Source organism: Branchiostoma belcheri, unplaced genomic scaffold, assembly GCF_001625305.1.
Source record: "Branchiostoma belcheri isolate BF01 breed outbred unplaced genomic scaffold, Haploidv18h27 scaffold198, whole genome shotgun sequence".
NCBI lineage: Eukaryota > Metazoa > Chordata > Leptocardii > Amphioxiformes > Branchiostomatidae > Branchiostoma > Branchiostoma belcheri.
In genome coordinates this window covers 158,807-180,947 of record NW_017803468.1, presented here as the reverse complement: position 1 = coordinate 180,947, position 22,141 = coordinate 158,807, and the positions used below count along the sequence as shown (strand labels likewise).

Genomic DNA, 22,141 nt, shown 5'->3' with positions numbered 1-22,141 from the left:
CTTAGCGCCGGAAATATGCCGTCGTACTGTTTTTGCCGTCAACGGCCTTTTGTGTCAACCTCTTCAGGTGATATATTTGAACAAAAACACAGGCATAAATAGCGTAATTCGTCACTTGTGGGCAGTTCAATGAGACCAAACGTACTGTCATATTGAGTTGTTTGTTGATGTAGCTTGCATATTAGAAAATGATATTCTGATACATATAACAGAGCTGTATATATAACAAAATGTATAGTTTCACGATCTATATTATACCGAACTTTTATTTATATAAACAAGCCTAGCTATAGGCTAAAGGAACCACAATAGTCACGGATGCCTCAATTGACGATGATCATAGAAATGTATTCTCTCCGATCTTATTTGAAAATAATTATTAGATCACTAAGCATGATGGCTACAGCTACAGCTTATTTTGTTTCCAACAAGATGCATACGACATTAGTGTTTAACTTAGGCTTGTGAATTATTTACACCACAGAGAGTGGTGTAAAAAATGCATCCCAGTTTTGAAGAGAAAAATCCCTGTATTATCAAGACAATATCATCTGTGCATTAAATAAAAGCAAAAAGGTGAGCTATATGAAAGCCACTAGAAATATGAATTGTATATACGAGTTTCACGAAAGAAAACATGACTGTGCATCCCTCACTCACTCACTTACTCACTCACTGGGTCGAGCTTCCCTCAGTGCCAATGATAGCACTCCATCTCTTCCTTGTGCATTCCTAACGCAGTGTTATTAAGGCTTAGAAACACACAGTATCATTAACCCGAGTTTGCATGCAGCAACAGTCTACCAGACAATTACAACTAGACGACTATTTTTAGTCTGGTACTTCTGCGCAGACGTGTACCTTATTAATATGTAGCCTAGAAGAAAACAGCGTAAAAACATCCACTGAAATTATCACTGTTTCATTACAAAAGCATAGAAAGAAATTAAAACGTGTTGAAAACACCGAGACACCGAAAACAAGTTATTATGCCGCACCACCACAACAACAATGGTGGCATGAATAAAAAAACGTCGTTAGAAGTTCCGGTAAGGCCACGGAAAGTAATTTTTATGGATGACATCAGCGCGCGCACATTAATTTTCGCCTGATTTGGGGGCGGGGAAGAAATTTTGTTGCCCTCTGGCAGTGGTCAACATGCCGAAAATGGACAAAGATGTCTGTTGCCATGCCGGATGGATGACAGATAACTATGAAGGGAGGAGACAAGAAAAGGCTCTGATTTAATTTTTTTCTACTTTCCCGCAGTGATATGTGATGATTTCGGTGGATATGTGGTCTCCCCACTAAAATAAAAACCATTTGTACAATGATTGCGTCAAAATTTGAAAATGTAGGAACCTTGTGCTTTTTTGCCTGCCTTGTTTTTTTTGGCCGCTCGCATTAGATTTGGAGTCTGTGGGGGGTGTCATGCATAGAATTTACCTGCTGTGGCCTAACTAAGGCCTGCCTGGAGCCTATCATAAATCACGTGACAAGTGAACTTGGGTTGCTAAGTTTTGTTCTGAGGTACGTGGGTACAGACCACAGTCGCCTACAAAGTCAGACTGCCGTGAGACATCGGTCCCAACATGGCGCGGCGCAGTATGAGGTTGGTGGAGTACGGGAAGCCCTTCCAGCTAGCGGAGGAAGAGGTACCCACTGCACCCAAGGGCGGGGCTGTCGTCAAGGTACGTTTGTTATAATACCTTCACAATAGACGTACAAAGAGAATATTTCTATGGGTATTGCACAAAAACTTGTGTGCAGCTGTTAACATTGAGAAACCACCGTTTAAAAAAAAACACAACTTAATCACCAGCGAATATACAATTTTGTCTGGTCCAAACGAATTAACTCTTCGCAAATATGGTCATGGGATCGTGTGGTGTAGCGACAGAGTGCACGACTCGGAACCAAGAGGTCCCGGGTTCGAGTCTTGACATGCCACCGACCTTGTGCCCTCGGGAAAGACACTTTACACTACTTTCCTCACTTCGCTCAGTTGAAAATGAGTATTGTGTTGTCCCCTATGTTTGTGGCGGCATTAAGTTGAAAAAAAAACTTGAGTGTGCCGTCACCACGTCTTGTGATTATATGTTGGAATATAAAGAAAAAAAACTCTACGCAAATATATCCTGCAAGTATGGCTTGCAGATACGTTTGGACATGCTTTTGCACAGGAAACTTTTACAGTGCATTCCGAAGTAGGTTACAAACTTGATTCCTTTTTGTTATCTATTAATTTTCTTACAAAGAGCTGACGGGGCAGTAAGGCCTTTGAGGCACAGTCAACGTCCTTTAGTACGTTTTTGAAGGTCAGTCGAACATGGGTCGACGCCGTGCCGACCTTCGACTGGCCTCAATTCATAGCCACACCTGTAAATATAACAAATAACACAAACACGGAAGGGGTGGTGTTAAGGTCAAGCCTTCGCCTGGATAAGGATTTCTCAGCACATAGACAGACAGAAACAGATTATTTCAGACAGTTACCACAGTTTCTCCGTCTTTTTATCATTTAGTAGCTTACCAAAAGACTACATTTCTACTATGATCACAAAACCCACTCATTATACAGACCATTCATTATCCACTGTCTTCAAAGACGGGGTCAAAGCTTATAATATCTAGGAAGTAGTAGAAATATGAGTTTTTCCAGACAGTAGCTGTTTCCTATTGTTGTATTGTACGGAATGGTATCTTTGACTGTAAAATCAATTAGCCTTTAAGCATGATTTTTGCAAATAAATATTATATAGAGTATATAAAACTTGGGTATGGGAGAATTGCAAATTGACTGGAGGAATTTTAGTCCTGCTAATAAATTTATCCACTAACTGTTCCAGTAGTGATATTTGTGCAATCCGAATTGCTTTTTAATCAAAATTTTAATAAAAATATTAATCAAAATTTCTGTTGTTGTAATTATATTGTTGGTGGTATTTAATGACTGTAGTGTATGATATTGCATACTCAATAGAGTTAAGACCATTGTCCCCCTCCCTGAGCCTCCCTGCCTCATTAACTGAAAGCCCAACTTTCAAGTGTAATGTACACTTATTGGGTGGTTATTTTCTGACATTTCCGACAACTACTAAAGCACAAGGTCAAAGGCAAACTCTCTGCCTACATAAATTTAGTGAATAACTTGCTAATATTATAATATTGATATAATAAGCACATCTAAATTTATAAACTTCAAGTGCCCGGCGGGACCCCTAGACAAACTTTTTTTCAAGCAAATTTGGTATGTATGTATTCGTACAAACTCTATAACATCCCATCGATCCCAGGTGTATCATTGTTATTGCAACAGAGATATCACCTAATATGTTCAAATTTTTGGCAAAAAATCACATGCTTGCAATATTCATACAGGGTCAGCAAAGTGTAGGAGATGTTGTGCACTCTGGGCCCGACACACTGTTTTAGAACAACTTGTCTACTTTCTATACATGTGTTCAGTAACTCAAAAGAACGTTGTGTGTGGATGCGCTTTTAGGGCAAAAATAAGATCACAAAAATTGAACTTCTGGCTTCTTATGAACTGAAATCTGATCACTTTGTTGGGATAAGTGGACAATACAGCCAATTAACTTGTTGACGTAGCACTTTCCTTGTTGGGGACCACACTACCCGAGGAGAACAATAGGCAGTTCACGGCTTGTCCACACCTTTACCTGCTAGTGCCAGACAGTCAGCTTGGCTTGGTTTATCAGCAATAAACAACCATTGTTTCAAGGTTCCAAGTACTAGTGCATTGTAAGACTAGAAAAAGACGGTTTTATCAAAAATCCATTTCTTGATCCAACATACTCTACAACAACATAAGGAACAAGTCGATAACATCAAAAAGTATAACTATAATTTGGTTGGCCGCAAGCTTTTTTAACAAGTTGACTACACTGGCGCACTCACTATCCAGTTTATCGTCTGTTGTTCCCTGATGCAAAAGGGTTCTATAGAGCTGCTACTACAAATTCGAAAGAAAGTTTGGATATGGAATCCTTTGTCAATTATAATACACATCCAGCACTGTTCCCAGACAGCCAAACATTTCACACTCCACAGAGGCCAGGTATCACTTCACCTGGTCCACCGGCACCCCTCTTGCAATGTTTTCACACTGGGCAGGGTCAGGGCAATTATCAAACAATAGGAGAAATCTGGAAAATTCAGGGTCAAAGGTTGTATCTATGTGTTGCTAAGGCGGCCGGCGCCCAAATTGCTGGGGGGTCGTGAAATGGTCTTAACTCTACTGAGTATTGCATTGCATTGTATCGTATTGCATTGCATTGCATTGTATTGTAAATACTGTGTTGTATTGTATTGTAATGTATTGTACATATTGCATTGTATTGTATTATATTGTATTGTATTGTATTGTTTTGTATTGTGTTGTAAATACTGTATTGTATTGTATTGTAAATATCGTATTGTGTTGTATTGTATTGTATTGCATTGTGCATCATACATATCCTCGTTAGACCAGTGGTAGGCCCTCGGTCCCACCGAGAATGGATATTCGAATGAAGTCCCAAAGTCTCCCATTTCACTACATGGTATCTGTCAACACACTTTTGTAACAACAATTTTCGGACATGGATTGGGTGTAACGGCTGCCATACATGCATTGAAAATGAAGAAATGGCGGTGGAGAGCTCCTATAGCCTCAAAAAGAGCCCTCCCAGGCTATCCAATCACGATATTGTATCCAATTTACGATAGACTGGATACCAGACTATGTGCACGTAAGTTTGCATTCATAATAGTAGTCGCGATGTAACCATGTAACTGTTAAATCACGCATGGTGTGTTACAGTTCCTAAAGCTACGGTCACAACCCGCCGCACGTGCTTTTTCTCCGTACGTTTTTTGGGAGGCTACGTCTGCTACGTTTTTTCTAAAAACGTGGGGAAGGAGTGGCGTCTACGCACGTCACTCGCACGTCACTCGCACGGTTGGACAAAGTGTAAGAGTGTGGTCTGCACGCCAAGTCTGGCCGTGAGCGGCCGCGTGCATCGTACGTTGCGCAACGTGCTTACAACGTACGATCTCCGTGCGATTGCAATTTTACCGTAAGGAGGCCGTACTCACACCTGCTTCTTCCGCACGGCACGTACGGGGCACGCGCGTCGCTCGTACTCGCACGCACGGGTGGTGAATCCGCAGACCGCACGTAGAAAAAGTTTTACATGCACTTAAAGTTCTACGGCGTGTCTGCGTGCTCCCAAATCCGTAGGATTCCGTACGGAGGTGGTACTCACCACGCACGGATGCCCTACGTTTGCCCACGTTTTTTTTTTACATAGACAGCACGCAGAGGCACGTACGGCGGGTTGTGACCGTAGCTTAAGTCTAACCTGTTTATCCCCAGAATGAGTATGCAGGAGTGTGCCATACCGACGCCCACAGCGCGGACGACGAGTTTAGCGGACTCGCTCCTCTAAAATGCGTTCTCGGTAAAAAAAACACATCCGATTATTTTTCATAATTTCATAATTTTTCAATCAATGTCCTCTTAAAGAACATCATGGATTCTATAGTTTTATATCATTAGGATATTTGTAACATTCAAAATAAAAAAAACGATTGGATCCCCTTGGCATCTTCGTAACTTACTGAGTTTACTATTTGCATTTGGCATTTAGCATATAAAACATATCATTATTAATGACATCACATGGCGTTGACCTAGGATATGTGATCTAAATGCATATGCAAAGATCAAAATATTATGATAAATGACGTATTTCATTTTATAGAGTTGGCTGAAATACTGAGAGATCATAACTTTAGTCATGCTTCTGAATGAATGTTCTAACAATGACAATATGTGCATTTTAGGACATGAGATGGCTGGTACTATTGTTGAGATCGACCCTAGTGCCGAACTAAAGGTGAGACTCAGTAGTCAAACTTCGTGGCATAAATGTATCATGTATTGTTGGTCTGAAAGGTCTAACATTGTATGCTTTGGCTCAGGTATTTAGTCAGTCTGGTAACCGTACAATCAGGAGCTCCCAGCTAGAGTGTTGGCTGCCCGCCAATTGTAGCGTATTTACGGGGTTGGATTACGGGGTTGGTTTGGTATTTAAGTACTTCAACCCTTGAGTCCTTAGGTTAAGGGGACTGTAAATATTTAGTCTATGCAGAGACTAAGCGTAACAAGCTGATAAACATACAATATGTCTGGACTACGTATCTACGTGTTTCTAAAGGCACTCGAAGCGATTTCTGAATTTCTAAAGTCATTTTAATGAGGTAAGTTCTATCATCCCTATCCGATGTTTTATGTTTTATTAGATATCCATTAGATTAGATAACAAATCTAATCTATTCTTCCTGGATTCATAAAACACAGAGTACACAAATGTAATACAAACTAAGGCACACAACATAACATAACACTTGCATCCATTAGACCACAACTAGCATAAAACTACAAAGCAATAAACAATAACAACTACAAAGCAACACGACATTACCAGATCGCTTTTGGGAGGTCGCATACAATGATAATATATACAGCTTCTTGCTTGTACCAGTACCTTACCACCAGTGCTTTAAGTGTTTGTATGTGTCTGTCTTGTGAGTTATCGTGTCGTTTATGATGTTCTTGAATAGTGTTGGTGTGGCTGACCTGGCGTGTGGTGTAAGGTTGTTGTGAGATTTTATACATAGCATGATAGCATGCTGATATCTGTGAAGCAAAAGTATGATGTCGCTGACGGGAAAAAGTTCTTTTTTTCGCATTGTAGGCTGGTTCTAGCTATGTATTGGTGGGCCCCCAAACAAACAAGCTCCTCGCGTAGCTGGTTTGAGGGCTATTTCAAACTGTTCGAGTATGAGATGATGACAAAATGTGATAGGAATTTTTTTAGTGACGTCCTGGATATTTTGATTGTTTTACTACACCGAAGTTGCATCGAATGTCTTAAAAACTCGACGTCCTTAGATTACGGATAAACGCATGACGACAGATTTCATATCTTGTTAACGTTAGACCGCAACATCTGTTTTGTAATAGTATGTTAACCTAACAAAGTAGATATAGTACACAATGTAATTATAGTAAACGCATGACGACTAGGCTAGATTGCATAGCTTGTTAAAGTTAGGCCGCAACATCTGTTATGTAGTAATATAGTATGTTTATCTGAAGTTAAACCGGCACTGTTAACTGTTACCTGTTCCGAATTGTTTATGTTCTTGTTGTGAGGGCTAGGCCTTTATGATAGCCTTCGGCTAGTTGGGCAGTCCTGGCTGTATATGATCGTATATATCTGTCTTATATATAGTCAGTCTAATGAATCAAATCAAGGATACGGCCAACAACTTTTTGTGTTAAGGTTGGAGACAAGGTGATAGTCTACTGGCACGGTGGATGTGGGGACTGCAGCAGGTGTCAGGTGGGAGAAACTACTGCCTGTCTCAAGGACGTCAAACACTGGGCTGGCATCACAGAGGATGGCGGGTAAGACTTCATAAACATGTGTCATTTTTGTAGCATATAGTAATTTAAAAGAGAGCTATAAAGTTACGTAGCTGGTTTTTCGAAACGGTACACAATGTCCACGTACTAAATTGAAGTACTACATAATTGTATGTTTTCAACTTTCAAGTTGAAGTTGTGCCTAGTTAGAGTGGTCCTTTAATATCTTGGAGAAACTGAATTTCTATTATACATAATAATAATAATAATGAAAAATAGAATGTAAAAATATCAATTTTGATGACTGTACCAGCAAAGCTTTATTATTACGATGTTAAAGTAAATAGGTCGTCTACTGGGCAGTATAGGGAAAATAATTAGCAATAACGTTGGAAGTTGAAGAAGGATTGAAAAATAAATTCATGTATGCGTCTTGTTTTCATTAGTTTCTCGGATTACGTGGTTATTCCTGACGCCAGACTGTTGGTGAAGGTGCCTGACACGGTTGCCATGGACGCGGCCTGTCTCCTCCCCTGCTCCGGTATAACAGCGTACAACGCCGTCTGTACCATGGTGCCGACCGTTCAGGACTTCGCCAAACACTCAGGTACTTTTAATTTACGTATTAATGTTTATGTTACCATCCATGTACATCATCCAATCCTGAAGGGTTTTGCAAAGGTTGTATAGGTTGCTGTACGTGAATCACTGACATTATGTTTACCTTGCAATTGAAGTTGAAGTTTGTTTTTGCTGTTTCCTATTGTTTTTCTCAAATTATAAATCTGGACAAGACGTCTGTCACTATGGTAACTGGTGTTGGATTATATTATTGTAGCAAAGTGACTGAATGGGTCTCAAGGGCATTGTTACCAAATAATGCGTTGGAATACATTATGTAGCAAAGTGGCAAGTCGCTGAAGGGGATGGTTACCAGATGTATAAATGGTACTTTTCTAGTTTTTGTCTTGTTTGTTTGTTTGTTTGTTTGTTTGTTTGTTTGCGCCTACGTCCCATTGGTATGACTCATCTATTGTTGCACTCATGTTACAGCGGACTGTGCAGTACTGCTGGTGGGCGCTGGGGGGCTCGGCCTGTGGGGTGTCCAGTTCGCCAAACAGCTACTTCCAGCTGGAGTTCGCGTCATCAGTGCTGATGTGGACGTAAGTAATGTGTTTTAAATGGCCAAAGAGGGGCAATTCAGGCATACGAGTATTCCATTCCACGAAAATGCAAAGAGTAAAAGTAGTTCACAAAGTAAGACGAAGAGCTACATATATAACTATGTCAGTTTAAACATTTTTTTATAGCTCAAAATATTTTTTTGTCCCATAGGAGGAGAAACTGGCAACGGCTAAAGAAGCTGGATGTGACGAAGCTCTTCTGTGGGGCAAAGATGGTCAGTCAAAATTTCAAAAATATGTATCAAACAAAAGCATGGCCAAAGTAATAAGCCTGTGTATGACAGGCATTCAGACAGTGGTTGTCATTCCAGGGTGATTTCAGGGCAGTAATACAGTCAATTTGTACGTCTTATTTTGTCAATGTAGTAAACTGAATCAACTCTACCCCATAGCATGCTGATACCTGTGAGTGTGATGCAAAAATGTGACATCTCTGATTGAAAACGGTTGCTTGTTTCGTATCATATGCTGGTTCTAGCTATTTATTTGTGGTACGTATGTATCTAATGAAAAGAGGTTCCTAATGCAGCTTGTTTCTGGGCTAGTTCAAACGCTTCAAGTATCAAGTGGTGACGAAAATGTGCTAAGAGATAACAGTAAATGTCTATATCAGACAGTTTCTCTCATCCTGAATTTTTGTTTTGGTTTGCAGCCCTGAAATTGCATAGCTCTATTGTTGCAGCACGCTTCATTGTTTGTATTCTTTGTATCCAGTTGATGACGCCGCCGCTGTGGCTGCAGCTCAGAAAGTATGCGGGAGTCTGGGTGCTGCTGTGGCCGCCATCGACTTCGTCAACGTGCCTGCTACATTCGGACGTATAGAGAAAATACTAGTCCAGGTTATTTCTAGAACACTTCAGCATTCAATATTGAGATTTAATCTTAGCGTGGTACCTAGTTACCAATTAAAAGCAGCTAACTGTTTTATGAAAACCTTTTTCAAAAAGAGGTCTACCAGCAAAAAAGTTGAGAATGTCTTTAGAAATGCTACACTGTTCCTGTATAATAAGCACTCAGTGCCCTCCCCAATTGTAAATTGAACCTTTGGGCTTCAATGAAGGTGAAAGACATATTTTCAACCCACTGTACCCTGAGTGATTTCGGCTCGACACGAATAAGGAAAATGTAATGGTTAACTTATAAACCATAGAAAATGTACAACAGGTTGTTTTCTCAATGAGTTGTAAGGAAAACAACCCACATCATTGTATAAGAATATCACAATGCAGTCACATGGGTACCATACTAGAACATCAGACTTACAGACCATCCGACTTCCTAAACCTCGCACAAATGCACAGAAAAGAAGATTTTTGTATAGAATGTCCAGTGCCTGGAATGAAATGAAGTGGTGATGATGTACATGTGTATAGCCTTATTTTAAGCTGTGTTAATATGTTGTAATTGCCAACGTATTTATGTTTTGTAATTGTGTCATGTGTGTCTTGAAGGACCACAGGAAGAATAGCTACATTTGTTGTAAGCTAAGTGTGGATCCCAATAAAGTCAAAGTCAAAGTCAATGCATGACATGCTACATGCTACATGCAGCAGCTAGCTACCGGTTTGGAGCTTTGAACCTTTGCATAATAACAGTAAATTTGAATATTATTGTTTCCTTTTTTTACTCAGGGCGGCATGCACGTTGTGGTGGGTTTGTTGGGAGGAGACGCCCCCGGGACCGTCCCTCTGATGCCGTACGTGCTGAGTCGTCACCAGATGGCCGGGGTGCTCATGGGATCTCTGCCGCAGCTTAAGGACCTCATGGCCCTCATGGCGAAGGGGAAGGTACGAAAATTCATCACGTTGGGCAGAACGTACTGCGCCTAATACTGCGCGTGCTGAGACTAATTGTAAAAGTATGAACTTTACTCAGAATTTCATCATCAAAAGTGGTCATTTTGTATCTGATTGATCTTTTCGACTTCAATTATTCTACTCGTATCCTTTCAGTAATTCCAAGGGATAGGGGTTGGGACTTTCGCTCGTTGAATTTCATTAGCTTGTTTCCATTTTGTATATTTGTTTATTTGTTCATGTAAGCAATATGTCTCTGTTTAATCATTTTGTGTAGATAGCGCCGTTGATTTAATTTCCATGGAATTTAAATTCGACGTCATCTTGTATGTTTTTATATTTTTGCTGCTTCAATTAAAAAAAACGTACTGCGCCTCCACGAAACCTAGATTTTTCATGATTGTCGTTGGATGTTTGGTCAATGTTGCATCAGAATTTTGCCCGTTTGCACGGTATCTTTTCCGATACAACACTTGATAACTACAAAGGGAAGGAATGCCACCATTATAGGCGAATGCGAACGAGACGAAGTTCTGTGTACAATGCATTGGGTATTTCGCGCAGGCGTGGTGCGTTCTGCCGAGTTGCTCGTGCAGTCGAATTTATGTTCATATGTAGGGTGACTTTATAATACACAACGGATGACCGTGGGCTTGATGATGACTTTGTTAGTACAAGCAATTAAAATCTTAACAACCTCCATGCCTATTTCCAGGTGAAACCACCGCCAATTTCCCATCATCCTTTGGAGAACGTCTATGACGTCCTGCAGGATCTCAAGGCTGGAAAGGTCAAAGGTCGTGCGGTTGTGAAGCTGTGAATGATGGGAAATCTGGAAACCGCCCTTACTGTAAACTTTAAAAGACTACAGAAAATAGAAACATGTACAACAGTAGAGCATTCCTACAGATTGTTTTTGATTTTCAAAGCTTAATAATAGAGAAACGGTGTGAACAAATGAAGCAGAAATGAAAAAAAAAACGTGAAGAAATTTTGTTTATGCCTCTTTTTTGTCTCCAGGACGATGATACACACACACACAAACACAAACACACACACGCGCGCACAAACACACACATAAACACACACACAAACACACACAGAGAGAGAAACGGTACTCACATGCAAGTCAAGAATTAAATCTACGTTTACTAAGAATAACACTACGCCCTGGATGCTTAGTTTCGTCAGGTAAATACAAACTGTACAGGGGACAGCCCACTAATTCCAGCCCCTATTGGAATTATGTAGAAAACATCCAAGAACTGAGCTGTCAACAATCACCTACTTGAGTGTTCAACTATTGCAAACACACATTGACAGGCTAGTCCAACTTCCAAATTGTCCATTTAGTCCAAAAATTTCACTTTTTGACCAGCGATGCATAGCACGGCAAATGCAAACACTGGCAGCATGACTTGAAGACCACAAAAAGACAAGAAGATGGGATTAGTTTTAGAACTCTACCAAGCAGCGAAAAACAACACTAACAGCCTTTTTTTTTTTCAAATTAATAGAAACAGAAATAACTCTCCAGCTGGAAAATGCCGGCATTTATCCACACATACCAAGAAAATGGCTGTTTTCAGTTGGTTTGGCTGCACTCAAGCATGCGCCAAATGGTGACCTTTGCCCTACAGTCATATTTGGGACTCCAGCCTTTATGCTGTAACAGCGACACCTAGCGGTAGTGTCAATTTGAACCAGTCTGCATTTCCCTGAGAAAGGTGACAGTCATTTAAACGTTGGCTATATATTACAAATTTTGGTTGTGTACAAATAACTCTGTTAACGAGCGACACTGCTATGTTGGGACCTGGCATAGTCCAAGTAGCTACATGTATTTAGTTTTGGAGGATTTTTGAAACATCATTTAACCTCGACCAGGTAGTGCAAAGTTTACTATGTACTAGTATTATACTTCTCATAACATAGTGGTTTATAGCGAACACTGAAGTCACTAGTAGTTCGGGTAGTGCGGTTCAGTACTTGAAAAAGCCGCAGAGATTGTTCTGTGAACAGCAGCCGGGGTGGTAGAAACTGTGTTGAGTGGGAAAGGAATGCGTCATGTTTGAGGCTGTAAGAGTCTCAGAACACGTCACTGGGGTAGTTTTTCGCCCAAAGAGATTTTGAGGAGAGGGGGACGCGTGCATTTTGTTCATTCATTAACTTGCTGTAAGACTGACTATGACTGAACTTTGTGACATGTTTAAGTTACTTAAAGGTTAACTTTACTATGCATATATTATGTTAATGTAGAGGTCATTTTCAAATCTAATGAGGACATATTTAAATGAAATATTGCCAAAGGATAAGAATTCCTCACGCAAAATATTGTCATTTGACTTTAGAAACCGTAAATCAAACTTAATTACGACCTTACTTTCACATACAATGAGACAATTCCCCCCAATAACAATTTTACATAAACTGTACATATTTCATGGAGGTATGAGTTCTCCGAATTCTTGTTTGTAGATTGTACTCTGAACTCAAACATACTCGACCTTTGATCCATGTTTGTTCACCCTATCATAACGGAGGGTCAAAGTCTAAACATAAAACAGTACCATGAAGTTGACAGATGCTTTATTCTCATTTTATCATAAGAATGGTTTTACATAATTGCCTGGAACGTACAACAAAACACTGTTTACAAAATACAATAATGAAAAGTGTTTGTTTTCTGCCCACCTTGCAGGAAGAAATGCACCAAAAGTGACATGCTGGCCACAAAGGAATTGTGTACTATTCTGTCCATGCCCTTGCACAAAATGTGCCCAACGGTACAGGGACTGATAACACAGAAAATGTACTACAATGCTAAAATATTGTTTTAACCACGAACTTAAAACACCAAAAAATCTCTTTTCTTTTCCCAACGCTAAAATTACTATCTCGGCTAATGAAAAAAGAATATGTGTTCTCTTGTTGTGACCTGTATTAAAACACCCTTCGGCAATTGGATGAGTGTCCTCAACTGAAGAGATATTCCTACCTTGTTGAAACGACCTTTATCGGATGCAAAGAGTCCAACGTGTCACTGTTAGTCCTAAGCGATTATTTCAGGTGTAACCCACCGTCAGCATGTAGTGCAACTCCTGTGATGAACGCCGCCTTTTCCGAGCACAGGAAGGCCACCACACCGCCAACCTCACGCGGAGATCCCCACCGCTTCATACCGAGAGAATTTACCAGACCCTCGACTACATCCTCCCCCCTCTCTTCCCTAACTGGCCCCCAGGCTTCGGTTTTGATGTAGCCGGGAATGACGACGTTACAGGTGATCCTCCTGGGCGCAAGCTGCTTGGCGTAGTGCCGGACCAGATACTCCACACTTGCTTTAGATATCCCCGGGGTGACGTAGTGAAAGTAGGGGCTTGTAGAATTGTTGCACCCGGGAGAAGACATGCCGACGATGTACCCTCGCTCGTCCTCCATCCGGGTGACCGCTTTTTCCACAAGCCTGATGAAACATTTTGGGTACATGCCCTGGTAGTATTCGTACGCCTCCCAGCCTTGGAACCAGCTGCCGTTGGCGTCAGGTTTGCTCGGGGTGTGGCCTCCCCAGTAGCCACCGGCGTTGTGGACGAGTGCATTCAGCTTGCCGCCGAAGTTCTGGTCGATACAGGAGAACAAGGCGTCTACTGTGGCTTCTTCTTCTACCCCGCCCCCAACCAGAAACACACGCACCTTGTACGTTCCCTCCAGGTGTACTTTGGCGTCTTGGGCACGTTCTTGGTTCTGTCTGTAGCCCAGCACAAGATCATAGCCGACAGAGGCGAGCTCCTCGGCTATACCGTAGCCGATTCCTCGGGTCCCACCGGTGACGAGAGCGGTCTTGCTGAGCGACATGATAGCGACGTGTGCGTAGGGAAATGTCCTGGATGTAAGCAAGGACAGTGTATTAAAGTGAAGAAATCTGCTTCAATAGTCCGAGAGGATAGTAGGTATAACGATCCCACAACACATTGCGGGTTCCGGTCTCCCGAGCACGTATCCGACTAACAGCACTTCGGAGCTCCCCCCCCCCATCGTCGAGCCATACGATCTTGTTAACGACCACCGTATTTTCTAAGTAACATTCAACCTGAGTTAGGTAACCTGATACAAGCCTGAGTGGAAGAAATGCACCAATAGTGACATGCAGGTCACAATTGTGCACCTTTTTCCTTCGGTAGACATAAATATCTAAACTATGGCTGTTAAGGGTATCAACAATAAACAAACAATTAGAATCCCAACGACCTTCATGCCTATTTCCTGGTGAAACAACCGCCAATTTCCCATCATCCTTTGGAGAACGTCTATGACGTCCTGCAGGATCTGAAGATTGGAAAGGTCAAAGGTCGTGCGGTTGTGAAGCTGTGAATGATGGGAAATGTGGAAACCCTCCCTACCGGTAACTTCAAAGACTACATAAAATAAGAGAAACGAGAGTAGAGCATTCCTACAGATTGTTTCTGGTTTCCAAAGCTTAATGATAGAGAAACTGTGTAATCACAAATGAAAAAAAAACGGGATGAAATTTTGTTTATGCGGCCTCTTTTTTTGTGTCCAGGACGATCACACACACACACACACACACACACACACACACACACACACAGACGTCACTTGCATACAAATAAAAAATTAAAAATGTATATGATTACCAAGAATAACACTACGCCGTGGATACTTAGTTTCGTCAGGTAAATACAAATTATACAGTCATATTTGGGACTCCAGCCTTTATGCTGTAACAGCGACACCTAGCGGTAGTGTCAATTTGAACCAGTCTGCATTTCCCTGAGAAAGGTGACAGTCATTTAAACGTTGGCTATATATTACAAATTTTGGTTGTGTACAAATTACTCTGTTAACGAGCGACACTGCTATTTTGGGACCTGGCATAGTCCAAGTAGCTACATATATATAGTTTTGGAGGATTTTTAAAACATCATTTAACCTCGACCAGGTAGTGCAAAGTTTACTGTGTACTAGTATTATAGTTCTCATAACATAGTGGTTTATAGCGAACACTCAAGTCACTAGTAGTTCGGGTAGTGCGGTTCAGTACTTGAAAAAGCTGCAGAGATTGTTCTGTGCACGGCAGCCGTGGTGGTAGAAACGGGGTGTTAATTGGGAAAGGAATGAGCCAGGTTTGAGGCTGTAAGAGTCTCAGAAGACGTCACCGGGGTAGTTTTTCGCCCAAAGAGATTTTTTGGGAGAGGGGGGCGCGTGCATTTTGTTCATTCACTAACTTTCTGCAGAGGTGAAATCGCTAAAGGGGGGGGGGTGAGGGGACCAAATCAGTAGCGGGGAGGGCGAAATCGCTAATCTCGGCCCGGGGAAAACTAAAGATATTTCGGCCCGGGGAGGGCGAAATTACGGAACGGCGAGATCGATGTGACACCGGCCGTTATATAAAAGGGACCATAAGTTTGTGAATTTTAAATAGAAGCCACCTCAGCGCCCCGACAGGGAGCCGTAAAGGAACATATGATTGTGACCCTGACAGCCGGCGGCACGCTCGGCTTCATAACGCCGGCCGGCGTCTACACCGGGAACATGCCGCGCAGGCCCCCTTTGAAATGTGACTCAAGCTTTAACAAGAAAGGTGTAAAAAATACACCTAGGCGACGAATTGTATATTATGTAAATTAGGGTATTATCAATTTAATTTATTTTTATTATATGTACGAGTTGGAATACTTCACTTCATAAGCTACATGTACATATATGTGCCTGGTTATCTACATGTCGGCAATCGACCAATATCGGGTCCCCATTCTTAGCTCGGTGTTTGTTGCTATTGTTTAGATTTAATTCCAATCTTTTATAAATATTTTTAAAGGGATATCTTATGTTTTACAAACATTTCAAACTTGTTCTTAACTTCTTAAGAAATTTCCGTAAATTACAAAACATTCGAAATATTTTTGAGTCCGCGAACGATATTTCCAATGATTTCTAAAGAAAGGCAACTCGGTTCTACCATTTTTTTAAATTTTTGTAAATGACCCGTGACGAAGTAATTTGCACATCAACACGAAGTGTTCTGTGAGCCAAAAATAGGAATCGTTGATGAACCCTGCGGCGATCCTGCCGTCGGCGAGCACTCGACACGATAGCGGCCAGCCATTGATACTGAAAAACAGTGCCAAACCGTACGCTGCTTTTAATAAATTTCAAACTCTAGTGAAACATCAAATCCTTTCTGTTGTACCATGGTTGTACAGTCCATCCATATTTCTTGAGATAAAAATAGGTACCCATTCACAAAAACGCCTGTAAATTCAAGGATCTTTCTCGCACAGTTTACGTAGATCTATTACACGGCGCCGAAACATGTCAAAATACACTCCGTCTTCCCTCTCGTCAAAAACGCCGTCCGTGCAAGTCATGTGTGCTTCCAAATAGTCCGCGGAAACCGCTGGCATATTGCCGGTAGCTCGGGCGATCGCGATCTTCCGTCTGCATCGGCGCGTGTGACGTCATGATCGGGCTCATTTGTATGCAGGCGTCTGCCTTTTGACTACATGGACTACAAAGGACGCCACCGGAGGGCGTAAACCCAGATGCCGCGGGTGAAACTGCACATCAGGTAAATACGAAGTTTGGCTGGTAAAAAAAAGGAAATTAAAATTAAGATCTCAGTTGATTGCCACTTTCTAAATTTTTGCAAATTATGACATTTTCGAAAACATGCTACTCAAGTACGTACATTTTTATAATAATTTCAGAATATTTATAATATTTTCAAAAATAAAAACATTGAGAAAATATTAAAGGTATTATTTTAAAAAACACGCGGTGACTTGGAATGGACTCTATAAGAGCGCACGTACAGCACATGAATCCAGGTAAAAATCTATCAAAAGTTGTAAGACATAAAAGAACATATACTACTTGTGATGAAAGCTCCCTGTATAAAGTCAGTAGGAACAAAGATCACTTGATACCGGTGATCATTATCTAGTCTACCGAAGCGATCCTTTTCTCCACCGCTGCAAATTTTACATGCCCGGTCAATTCAAGCGGCCGTTGACCTTATATAATAGAAAGCAGGACAATATAGTTTACGTGCGCTCTGGACTCTGGATCGATACGCAAAAACCATATGTATATCATATACATTATCATTATGTGCATAACATAGCATGCTCTGTCGCTGTGTGTATATTCTGTAAGGGTAGGAATAGGCTATCAAACCCAAACCTTTTCGCAGGTTCTTGATTGTCAGAAAAATGTTTATGAAAGGCGGCATGAACCCCCAATGCTGCAGATATAGGCCTGGCGTGCTTGTAGGTGCTTGTATTATATCCTGGATGCTGTCCGTGTGCTGGTTCGCAAACAGGCCACGGTCACGAGGTCTGGTTTATAGATGTGTTGTCCGCCACACACGTTTACGGGGACACCAACATGCATCCAAGGTTGATAAATAAATAAATAGAGTGACCACAGATACACTCGCCAGAAACGTACAGAACGACCTTATAGAGGTAAAGTTGATCCGCGAAGACCAGGCGGTTCCACAAGTGTCATCTGTTGTTGTTCTGTCGAATTGCACGTGTTGCGGTGCGTAGATAAGAGCGCTCCTTGGTGACATTCGTTGTTTCCGATTCCGAATGCAGAAATGTATGTCCAGATACTAATATTTGCTATACACTTGATCTGGCCTGTCGTTCACAATTGACTTTTTCAGTGACTATGTCTTTACATAGCCTCTACCAGACTCACAACGCTGGCTATTTATAGTAGAATATTTGCCAGGGGAGTTTGACCGCCTTGTAGGACCTTGTAGGTTTGACTCGCCTTCGGAGGGAGTCATTTAACTACCTCCTCGCGGCCGGACTCCCTTGGCCAATTTTAATATCTTTTTCCCCCGAATTCTACGATCCGTATTCCCGTAGAAAGGTCTGGTGGAGGCTAGTTTTTATATGCCTCAAATCGCCGCGTCACAATGTAACGTTGGGTGCACTTTTGTCCGTTTCTGTGGGCACATATTTTTCTTTGTAGCGGTTTTAGGACAAACAGTAAAAGGAAACACAACAGAAGAAGAATAAAGACACACATTATTTTTATAATCTTCCATGGGTATTATCGTTATACTAAATAAAGGGAACCCGTCATTTCTTTTCGGCAGCGTTTTGGAATTTGAAAAGGCTTGCGCTGTGGACATGTGCTCATGTTGGTAATATAAGGGGCTTTACGTTTTCAGGTTTCTGGGAAAGGTTTCTGTTTGTTTACACCGCCGCTACAACAACAAGCTTGACCCCTTTCGCACCATCCCATACAGTGACCCTGGCCAGATGGCCGGAGGTTGCCTCGCACAAGTTGTTGTGGTCAGCAGAAATGTAGTTAGATAATCGTATTCATTGTCTTGGCCAATCAGGCGTAATTGTCTTACAATTAGCAATATTTAATCCCTCCCATATATTCCAAACATGGACAGAGCTGGCAAAACATGTTAATAAGGATGTGTCCTCGTATAAATATCACCGCGACCTACTCGCAGACTCATTACGCACGGAAAAAAAAACCCACGTCCATCGGCGGCGTGACCTCACGACCAGGCCGCGGGACGTGGAGCGCGGGTAGCCCGGCCAATCTGGAGCAGCGCACGGGCGCAGAATGCAGGCAGCCCCGGCCAACAGCGCGCGGACGTGGAAAGCGGGTGTCCCGCGACCCGGTCAACCCTCGCCGGAGCAGCGCGCACACCCGGAAGGCCCCCGGATTTTAGTCGTGCAGGCACGGAGGTAAGCCCAAACTTGAGTAGGTTGAGACTGTTCTTTTAATATTGGAACCATGCCATATGTAGTGTGTATTTGTGTCCACGGTCTTGGTTCATGTTGCCTTCTTACGTGTACCATCAAACGGTGTATTAATTTGGTTTAAAGTTTTTTTGGGTAATGTTATGATTTTTTTGTGTGCATGTAACATGTAAGTTGTTCCATTTCGATCAGTCCGTTTTTTCTATGCAGTCGTTCAGGCTAGGTGACATTGTCTCTGAGCGGCCCCACGTTCTGCTCGGGTAGCGTGAAATTTAAAGAATCGTTGTTCACACCGGCGTCCTGACGGTTCTGATACCGTTTCGTCCAAATGTTTTCCTTCGCTGTCAATCTTTGTTGTAAAGCTTGCGTAAATAACTCATTAATTTCGTTTCTACACTACGTATGATAACCCTTTATACTATTCTAAATGACGTACCCACTAAACTTAGCCTGTTGCGATTCTCTGGCTTAAAGTAAGTGTTGCCCCCAGCTAGCTTCTGACAACAGTGATTTTCCCCACAGTTCCCGACAAGTCAACGTGAAAAGTTCTAGTGGTTTGGGGGAAATTGGGTCACAGAGTAAAGATGAAAACATTCGCCTTTACATTTGTTGAGGATGTAGAACTGGTTTCTTAAGATTATACAAGAAGAAGCGCAGGCGGGCGTCCATGACCGTAGATATACCGGGGAGGCTACGTATATACGGTGCTAGGGCGAATAATCGTTCCGTTGTATTTACAATCAGTTCCTTGACTCTGCTTCATACGTTGTGAGACTGACAGTTCATCGTTTTCAAAAAAACCCGCGCCTTGGACCGTCACATTCATGTATGCCCTGCTATCACCATGGTACATCGCGTGGATCATTTCATTTCCCAACAGCCACAACTATCAACTTTAAAACAATCATTTTAAAACTTTGCTTTGACTGATGTTGTGGTTTGAGTAAACAAGGAAGCGATTCGAATCTGCTGTCTCGACGGGGTTGATTGGACGGGGTGAGAGTATAGAAGAAAATTCGCCCTTTGTCTGTACAATAATTATATACTAGAATAGGGTACTTGCTCATTAAATCTTTTGGAACTTTCCCTACTTTTGCTTTTTGTCGGCGTATAATATCAGCGGTTATAGGAAAGGTGAGTTCGCTATAATTAGAAATGCATAATGCGGATTTGATGGCCAGTAAGCGGCAAACCATACGGGTCTGTTGGTTACATCATCGTACGATATTAAGAAAGTACGTGGCTATTGACACACCCGTTGTGGATATAAAATATTTCTCTTTCCTTATTGACACACCCGGTGTGGATAGGAATTTTTCTCCTTATCGATTCACTTGGTGTGGATATAAAAAATTATGTTCTTATTGACACACCCGACGTGGATGTATTTTTGTTTATTGACAATCCGGTGTGGATACATCCTAACCCTAACCCTTAATGATTGATGCACTTAAACTTTGCTGCTCTGTACGCATGTCTTCTTCCGCGGTCACGCTGAACGCTGTCGAACTATGCAGAATAACGCAACCCTAGAATATAACAAACTTCGTTAACCTGTTCTACACTGTTTCTTTCAGCTCTACATGACGACAAACACAAAAGTTACTCAAGAATACAAGACAGAAGAAGTGGAACAAAATACCAGGTGAGTGCCCAACCATCCTTATTATACGCAATATTGTAAATAATCACGATAGTCAGGCAATGTTCGCATCTCTATAGTACTTCTTTCACGATAAGCTGTGTGAGTTTTGAAAAGTACCATGCTTTCGAATTCTATGATTAATGATTGCTGGGAAAACAATGTAACCTGGGTACCAGGCCCCTGTGCCATGATTCAGTTAAATTACATGATAGGACTACTAAAAGCATGTGGCATATGTAATTGCGAACGAGAAAAAACACAGGCAGATATTATGTAAATTAAGATTTAATTTGCATAATTAATGAGAAATTCAGCAATGTTAAAAACTGTTAATTTCGTTCTACAGATCTCGCCTAAATGACACATTTTCAACCGACAACTTATGCACCTGGACCACTACCTGTCGTTGCCATAATTGTTTAGTGATTTGATTACTCTTTTTAATTGTTGCTTGTTTGTTTGTTTGTTTGTTTTGTGTCTATGTTTCTAGAGGAGTCGGCCTAGTAGAGGAACTCTATGTTCCTGTTGCCGGCTCCTCTCAGAATTTTGATTTCTGTGAAGTTGATTAAATAAATAAAATAAATGTTGTAATTCAGCAATGGTAACTGCCTGGAATTTCATACCTAGGGCATTTGAAAGTTAGGTGAAGGTAAGCATCATTAAATCACATAACTTATTCAAATATGGACCTCATTTGCTTTTCTCTTTTTGTGTCCACAGGTAAATTTCGCCATGTCGCACCCTGAGATGCAGACTGTAGCAGGGATTCACTGGCAAGCACGAAGCCCAGTCAAGGAAGGATCGGGGTGTGCATTCATGTTTTGCACGCAAGAAGATTGAAAAACAAGCATTGAATGCAGCAGCATCGTGAAAGCAAAGAAAAAAATATGAATAAAAAAAGGCAAGACTGACACAAACACGCATGGTGGAAAACACACAAAACATCATCATTAGCACACAGTTAAGTTATAAATAAAAGCCCAGCATCATATGGTTGAAACTAAAAACTTACTTAAAACATTATTCTTTTAAGCTTGAATATGCTGCTCCTTGTTCCTTCTTATGAGCAACAAAATTATTCTGTTTTATTTTATTCTATTTTTTCTCTCTTGATTGAAGAGAACATATTTGAAATATCAATAAAGACAATCATTAATATTCTGTGTGCAAAAAGCCACAGTTGGCCGGAAAAGGTGCCTTTTGCATGCATGGTAACATAGGCCTTTCCTACTTATAAAGTATCCAGTTATCGACTGACAACTAAGCCATTAAACTTTAAACAAAAGACTTCTGCAAAAGATCAACCATCACTTTAGATA

General features: G+C 41.3%; 2 protein-coding genes across 2 annotated transcripts; one reads left to right on the top strand and one right to left on the bottom strand.

Moving 5' to 3' along the window:
• Positions 1-1,556: 1,556 nt before the first annotated feature.
• LOC109468283 (alcohol dehydrogenase-like) lies at positions 1,557-11,398 on the top strand. The gene is made up of 10 exons (XM_019766537.1): positions 1,557-1,691; positions 5,381-5,465; positions 5,851-5,903; positions 7,356-7,480; positions 7,885-8,045; positions 8,492-8,601; positions 8,774-8,837; positions 9,337-9,461; positions 10,254-10,409; positions 11,134-11,398. Exons 1-10 carry the CDS (start codon positions 1,593-1,595, stop codon positions 11,236-11,238), a joined length of 1,083 nt encoding a protein of 360 aa, XP_019622096.1. The 5' UTR covers positions 1,557-1,592; the 3' UTR covers positions 11,239-11,398.
• A 1,703-nt stretch (positions 11,399-13,101) lies between these two features.
• LOC109468284 (3-oxoacyl-[acyl-carrier-protein] reductase FabG-like) lies at positions 13,102-14,362 on the bottom strand. The gene has a single exon (XM_019766538.1). The coding sequence runs from the start codon at positions 14,271-14,273 to the stop codon at positions 13,479-13,481; it is 795 nt and encodes a 264-aa protein (XP_019622097.1). The 5' UTR covers positions 14,274-14,362; the 3' UTR covers positions 13,102-13,478.
• Between the last annotated feature and the right edge of the window lie 7,779 nt (positions 14,363-22,141).

Bases quoted from the DNA above. Each gene is read 5' to 3' on its own strand.
- LOC109468283 (XM_019766537.1), top strand. From the start codon at position 1,593: ATGGCGCGGCGCAGTATGAGGTTGGTGGAGTACGGGAAGCCCTTCCAG. The intron at 5,904-7,355 runs GTGAGACTCAGT...TTTTGTGTTAAG, and splicing joins ACCCTAGTGCCGAACTAAAG to GTTGGAGACAAGGTGATAGT. The intron at 10,410-11,133 runs GTACGAAAATTC...GCCTATTTCCAG, and splicing joins CCCTCATGGCGAAGGGGAAG to GTGAAACCACCGCCAATTTC.
- LOC109468284 (XM_019766538.1), bottom strand. From the start codon at position 14,273: ATGTCGCTCAGCAAGACCGCTCTCGTCACCGGTGGGACCCGAGGAATC.